At 31.5% G+C, this 7,821-nt stretch overlaps 1 protein-coding gene across 1 annotated transcript; it reads left to right on the forward strand.

The window, feature by feature from the left end:
* Positions 1 to 902: 902 nt before the first annotated feature.
* Positions 903 to 7,595, forward strand: LOC124374497 (sperm flagellar protein 1-like). Its single transcript, XM_046832704.1, has 4 exons — positions 903 to 944; positions 4,006 to 4,121; positions 5,444 to 5,647; positions 7,455 to 7,595. The coding sequence occupies exons 2-4, from the start codon at positions 4,011 to 4,013 to the stop codon at positions 7,593 to 7,595; spliced, it is 456 nt and encodes a 151-aa protein (XP_046688660.1). The 5' UTR covers positions 903 to 944; positions 4,006 to 4,010.
* Positions 7,596 to 7,821: the final 226 nt, after the last annotated feature.

The raw sequence follows: 7,821 nt of genomic DNA on the forward strand, positions 1-7,821 counted from the left end.
CGCACATTGTGTGGTTTGATTATTTATTATATTATTTGATCAATATTACAACCCGAATACATTATATAGAAAAATGTATATATGTAGTGTCAATAAACATTCTACTTACAATTAGTCCTTAGGGTCCATAAAAATACATTTAAAAAAGAGTACTTGATTTTTAGGTTTTTCCTAAACCATCGTAAAAATGTTTACTAAAAGGTGTTATCAAATTTACACGTTCAGAAACGTAACATAAAACACCACAAAATCACGTTAATGTTATGTGTTGTGTTGTCCAAATTGTTACGTTCAGAACGTAACATGAACTTGAATGTTGTGTTGTTATAATTCTAACTTAACGTAATTTAGCAATGTTCAATTCGTGTTCGGTACCTTGAACAGTATTTTACATAGAATTATCTGTCTGTTCCCAAAAGTGGTTCTTAGGAACCTCAATATTCCATTATCTACATTATAATATAATATTATATATAATAATTATCATATATATGTAAACCTTAGATAACAATTCTGGCTTATGTGTGCATTTAAATATATTAACTGTCATCTCATTGACTACCAGCTAGTTTATAAGGAGTTACCAAGAAATATTTATTAAAATTGTCCCACTTTTGTTCATTCCATATGCAAAGTTTTCAATTTTAACAGCTTAACCAATCCTGATACATTTTTTATCTTTATACAGGATTCCACCTTCTACTGGCATCAGCAGCTTTTTCATTCCATTCAGTAAGAATCAGCTGAATTATCATTTGTTTACACAACAAGAAATTCCTTCAAACACACTACTTTCCTTTGGCAAAATATATGTGAAATTAAGTAAATGGACAGTTTTATGAGAATGTTTGAAAGTTTAAGGGCATGTATGCTATGGATTGATGAAAAATTCCTTCCTCCTCCAGATGTAAAGAAGAATTTAACAAGGGATTTCTCTGATGGAGGTAAGTCCTAAGCAATACTAAGGTTTAAAAGCAGTACATGTATGTTTTATTCAGAATAAATTTGACAACTAAGAAAATGAGTGATTGTTACCATTTCTATTACCAAAACACCACTGTCCCGAAAGTTCAACTGTTATGGACGCTTATAAGAGTTGGCTATGAATGAAAAGATCTTGAGTTCTATTCCAATAAGAATATTTTTTTCCACTACATTCTAAAACCATTGTACAAAGATTTGAAGGTTAACACACTATCACTGCAGGTTTTATACTGAGAAAGGTCTGAGCAGCCTCAGACATAAACTCTAGACTATACTAACATCTGCCACTGTCCAGTCTCAGTGGTGTAACTAGAAGGGGGGGATGAGGTGGATAGAATCCAGCTAAAAGCCCTAAAACATTTTTTAAATATACATAAAACAGCAATCTCGAACTTGTTTTTAAAATACAGAAATTAAATATTTTACCTTGAATTAAATCCTAATTTACATTTATTTTCATACTTCCAGGTGTGAATATGCGTTTTTCAATCATTAATTCATTTCCCCCCCTAAGCCAGTCCTAGATATACAACTGACTGCCAACACGACCACGTGTGTTAATTTATACATTTTAAAGGAATAAGTTTTATATGTCATCATGTTTACACACTTGCTTTCAGAATTCAGAACAATAGTGATAACATTACAGATAAATTAGCTATAATAATAAAAAAATCTTTTTAATTTTAAAAACTTGGTTAATCAGCTTATATAAATCAATGATATTATTGGTAATAAACAAAATATTTTAATTTTTTGTAGAATATGTTCTCTTAGTATATAAAGGGTGATTTAAAAAGAGCACCGGTTTTGATATATCAAATTAAGAGATTTATTTTAATGAAAATCTGAAATCAAATACATAAATATGTTCATCTAACCTTCTGATTTCATGTATGAAAAATAATGTCATGCATGTATCCTCCTCTGCTACGCTGGCACGCAACAACTCTGTCCATGAAATTAGCCATGACTGCACGACAAGTTTTCCACTTCAATTTGGCCGACAACCCGTCGAATTTCCTCCTTCAACTCATTGATGGTTCGGGGTTTATTGGCATAAACTAATGTCTTTAGATAACCCCAAAGGTGAAAGTCACACGACCTTGGTGGCCATTGATGGTCGGAATTATGAGAAATGACGCGATCCTGAAAGTGGTCACGGAGCAACACAATTGTTTCACGGGCAGCGTGGCAGGTGGCACCATCCTGCTGAAACCACAACTGGTCAATGTCTATGTTATCCAAATGAGGCCACAAAAACTCCCTAATCATCGTACGGTATCGGTCTCCATTCACTGTCACAGTTTGCCCTTCCTGATCTTCAAAAAAATAAGGGCCGATGAAGCCGCCCGACCAAAAGCCGCACCAAACTGTCACTCGTTGTGGATACATTTCCCTTTCATTAATCATGCGAGGGTTTTCTGAACCCCAGATACGGCAGTTCTGTTTATTAACAAATCCATTCCATTGGAAGTGCGCATAATCACTGAAGATGATATTCATTGCGAAGTTTTCTTCCTCCTGCGAATTTCTCAATACCCAATCAACAAACTGTCGTCTCTTCTGGCAACTTTCAATTGTTGCGTTCAGCTGAATTTTATAGGGGTGATATTTGAGATCGTACCGAAGAATTCTCCGTACAGAACAACATCTTAAAACCCAATTGTTGAGAAAGGCGACGTATTGATTTCGCTGGGCTAATAGCCACTCTGTCACGAACCACCTCAATGTTCTGTTCAGTTCGGGGACAACGACGACCAGAACTTTTGAGGTTGACTGTTTAACCCGTTTCTTGAAAACTTTTTCATGAGTCTGCGAACTGTTGATTCATTACGTCCTAGAGTACCGTGAAGTCGCCTAACAGTAGCCACATAACTCTCTCAACTCTGATAAAACGTTTTCACTATTAACACTCGTTGCGCACAAGTAAACTTCTCCATGGTTAGACACAGAATGCACTAATGAGAGAAATATCAGCTGCGTCAACAATCGGAATGTAGTCAGAAATAGAATCAAACATTGTTGCCAACCAATAAAATAAAATTTACCGGTCTTTTTTCAAAACCGGCGCTCTTTTTGAATCACCCATTATATGAGTCAAATATAATTGGAGTAACTAAATTAAACTCAGGGACGTTTGTGACCCATTATTTTAAGAAAACATGCAAGTCCACAACATTCATTTGTTTTTAATTAGTATAAAACCGCATTCATATAAAATAAATAAATAAGCAGTATATTTTTATTTTATAAACTTAATAATATTTTTGAAAAATATTTATAAATAGTAATTAAACCAGGATATACACCTGTCTCACAGGCCTTCAAAATTGATAGTGTAATTTATGTCAATGATTTAAATGTTTTAAGATTTACAGCAAAATTTAATAATAATACAATGTAAAACAATATATTCAATATTGATAGTGTGATTTATTTCAATTATTTAAATGTTTTTAATATTTTTATTTGGTATTACAATAATAAAAAAACATCCTCACCACTGCTAGATTGCTAATCGAATAGGTTCACAATTTTAATTGCTAAAGTATTTTTGGTACTAGACCCACGAAAGAAAACTTTTTTTGTACACACAAAGAAATAATGCCACTTTTTGATACTAATAAGTATAAACAAAGAAGTATCATATTTTAAGTCTGAAAAGGATCGAAAGAACTAAATTTTAATCAACTACTTCTAAATTCTCCATAAATTTCTGATTCATATGAAAAGAAAGTGTGACCATTGTTCTCATATTTTATTGCTAAAACTGTACAAAAATAAACAAATACAACAAGGTACATTTAAAGACTTAGCAGGCCACTGTAATATAATAACAAAAATTACAGAATGTATGACAAATCATTTATTTTAATAAAAAAATAGATAAATCAATTATTACTTATTATTTTATTCTTTTTATATATGCTAATTACATATGAATGATTTCATCAATTTGTTTGTCAGTGTAATACACAAATAGTTTTTAAAAACTTTAAAACATTATGTATATTTTAGTCCTGATGGCTGAACTTTGTAAACATCTGTTTCCAAAGTTGGTCGACCTTCACAATTACCCCTCAGCCAACAGCCACACAGCCAAGGTAGTAAACTGGGATACCTTGAATAGAAAGGTACGTTCAAGACAACTTTTGTAGCTTTTGAAACATAATTCTGATTTTAGATGGTTTTGAGTGAGGTAATGCATGATATTAATACCATGGCGTTGACAGACAAGATTTGTGCCCAGAGAATCCCCACTCCAAAAATGTAGGCATAATCCTTTTTTTGGATTTTGAGACCAATCTTGCAATATATTAGCTCGTATTTTGGTAAGGATACCAGGTTGACCGACCTATATTCTGAAAATGAGTTTTTTAATAAAGGATTATGCCAATTAATTACTCAAATTAATTGTACTAAACAAGAGTTTTTTAAGTGACAAAGGACTATGCTACAAATTTGAGGTCCACAAAAAATCCTTATTCTAAAATGGTAAAAACCAAAAAGAGGAAGCCAATATAATAGCTTAAGTGAAAATGTTCAAGTTTATTTCTAAATTAACTAATTCAATGAATAACTATCACATATTCTGGTAATGTACTAAATTAAATTTTAACGACATTTGATTCAGATCAGTCTGTTACCTCATTTGTTTATTCCATGTTTTTCTCACTTCCAGTACAATTATTATAATTCCAATATTACAGTTTCTAATTTTTTATCATATTTTTTTTTAATTTTCCTATTGTAAAAGATCAAGCTGAACAATTTTTTTAGACTACAATAAATAAAATAGTTATATATGTATAACTTCGCTTTTTTTTGGGAAGGTTTGATTCAATATGAACACTGAGTTAAGCTCCATTTCACCTTCCTCTTAGTGTAGTGTCCGTAATTGACTCCTAGAATCTGAAATCCACATCTGTCTGAAGAGTTAAGGAAAATCAGTGACAAAGACATTCAAAACTTCCATCAATTTAATATCATGGACACCAAGGATAATCAATTAATTGTACACCTGATGAGACGATGAGAATACCTCTTCATCTAGATTTCACTAGATAGTTGCTGGGTAACCAGACTGAATTCCTTTAGGTGTCAAAACGGTGCAAAAGTGTTTGTTTTGAATGTTTTCAACACCACTTTTTATGGTTATCTTTGGACAGATGTGGTCTCCAGATTCCAGGAGTCAATCTGAACCAGTGTAAGATTTCAGACACTGCACCAAGCAAAACGTGAAATAGAGCTTAACTCAATATTTACATTGGAATAAGTTAAAATTAAAAAAATAACTTAGTCTATTAAATATTATCAAAATATTAATAAAACATGCAACTTTCCACCCCTAAATTTATATTTAATAGTTTACTCTGTCCTTGTTTTTATTATTAAAAAGCTAATAAGATGGATTCACAATAAATCATATGAACACCAATAAGCGATGATGTGTTAGGTGTTTAGCAAGCTGCACATCCGAGTTACCCAAGAGTTGATCCAGCAGATCGCAGCATGTATTCCGGGTGCTCTAGAATCTGTGCTGATGGCTGTCAAGGAGAAGGTGGAGGCTCACAGAGGAAGAATGGAGGCAGTTCGGTCTCCTGATGGGTACCAGCAGTTTCGGGGTAATTATGAATTCAGGTTGTTTGGGAATAACAATGTAGAGTCAAAAAAAGTCTAGAGTTTTTACTTCTATTCAGACAGGGTATTGGATTATGGAAAAATATCCATTTCTGAGGGGAAATTGTTCAAATACACAACTGCTTTATATTTTTTTCAATAATTATGGATTGTATCCATTTTGTTGTTGTCAAATTTAGAATTATTTTATTTTTATTTTCGAAATCAGATTACGTTTATTGCAATTTTTGTTAATGTATTCATCATTGAGTTATGTAATGCTGCCATTTTTTTTATTTCAAGGATGAGTAGATCATTTGGGATAAGAAAATTGGTTTGGTATGTTTTCTGAATGTTTTTAATCTATGATTTGCCATTTTCATTTGCTACTGTTGAGTAAAGGAAGTCGATTTTGTGTTTAATTTTCTTTTTCAAATTTAATCGTGTTACATAAGAAATTTTAAAATGTCAAGAAATTATTTATATCTTCCTTCATTACCTTAAAAGATACATACAAAATCTTCCACTTAAGTTATAGATAATTTGTACAATTTCATAACATTATTTAACTTTACTTGCAATTTAGTTCATATTTTTATTGAAATACTGATTGCATTGACTTTCTTGTATAAAATAAAGTCAGCCTTCTAAATATTAAAAATCAATATTAACGGAAATTTTGTGTTTTTTTAGGTGAATGGGGTGACAACATGGTGGCAGATTCATTTTCTGATATTGGGATTTTATCTGAAATTAAAAAATTAAAATCAGAGGTTCAAACTAAAAAATGACACAATAGCAGTTCTTAATCAAAAGGCATGTTTGTGTGATCACAATATTATTATAATTATAATCTCTTTAATGAGTATAACTAATTGCTTACATGCCACAACCTTTTGTTGTACAACAACTGTGGCATGTGTAGTGTTGTTGGTGGGGGTTTAACTTATCTTCTTTTACATATTCAATAAAATATACAACCATTGTAAAGTATACAAATTCTCCAGAATCCAGGGCCATGAGGTTTAAACTAATCAAAGTTTTATTTTACTGCATATGCCTCATCTCACCTTTTTTAATACCTGTCCCTTTTTGATACGCAGAAAGAGCCAACCTGAACAAACCATATTATTTATTTTCCTTACTCATATATATAAACTTCTATGAGGTGCAGTTCCTTCTAGGAATATCCAATGTCTGTTTTCTGAAAGTCAAATATAATTTTTTGACATAAATGCACCCAAGTTAACAATATTCCTAAATAACAAAACATGCACTGTAATTGATCACTCTTTTAAGTTTTACAAAGGAATTGTATGATATGCTAATTATACATATTTATAATAATAAAATTGATTCTAATTAGACACCTAAATTTAGGAGTCTAAATTAAGAATATCCAAAATTATTGTGACCAAATATTTGGGTCTACCCACTCCTGAACTGATTACAACCATTTTAGGAATTTTCTGTCTTGTGGTTGGGTGGGAAAAAATCATTGGAAAACCCAATTATTCCTAAATCAGCAAAATATTGAAAAATTAGTCCTACTTGACATATTTTGATCAAGGTAAGTCGGTTAGTCTTATCCGTCATCTCTATAAATTTAATTTCAATAATTAAAATCAAATAATTTTTTTAGGGAGACTTTTTACAGAAATGCAATTTGTAGTATTAAGTAGTTTGTGAGAAATTAGTTTTGAAGATTTATATTAAATGGTTATATTTCAACTGAAAACCAATAATCGATTAAAAACCGTCATTATAATAACTTTGAGGGAGGAGGTCAAAAATTGAGTCGCTGAATTATAGAAAATACATTTTATGATCAACCTGTGTGTTAACAGGTGGTTCATCTGGAGAGCTTGATTGACATGAAGGACAAGAGGCTCAAAGAGTTAATGGCGAGTGGTGGACCGTCTCCAGGCGCAGTCGAAAGGAGTCTCAGGAGAGTTTTTGTACCACAACAGCAGGAAACTGAATGGTAGTTCTGGAAACTGTAGAGGACACATCTGATCGTTAGTTATCTGCAAGGAATATTTTGTATTGTATTAATACAGTGATTTGTTTTATAAAATTTATTGAGGTTAGTATTATGTGATAGTACAACAAATAAACACATTTACACAAAAAATGTAAAATGTTCAATATTTTTTCTTTAATACTGAAGAAGGATAACAGTAGTATTCATACAGGTATTAACCCCTGTTTACA

This window comes from Homalodisca vitripennis, unplaced genomic scaffold (assembly GCF_021130785.1).
Source record: "Homalodisca vitripennis isolate AUS2020 unplaced genomic scaffold, UT_GWSS_2.1 ScUCBcl_8778;HRSCAF=17016, whole genome shotgun sequence".
NCBI classification, from domain to species: domain Eukaryota; kingdom Metazoa; phylum Arthropoda; class Insecta; order Hemiptera; family Cicadellidae; genus Homalodisca; species Homalodisca vitripennis.

Bases quoted from the DNA above. Each gene is read 5' to 3' on its own strand.
- LOC124374497 (XM_046832704.1), top strand. From the start codon at position 4,011: ATGGCTGAACTTTGTAAACATCTGTTTCCAAAGTTGGTCGACCTTCAC. The intron at 4,122-5,443 runs GTACGTTCAAGA...ATGATGTGTTAG, and splicing joins GGGATACCTTGAATAGAAAG to GTGTTTAGCAAGCTGCACAT. The intron at 5,648-7,454 runs GTAGAGTCAAAA...GTGTGTTAACAG, and splicing joins GGTTGTTTGGGAATAACAAT to GTGGTTCATCTGGAGAGCTT.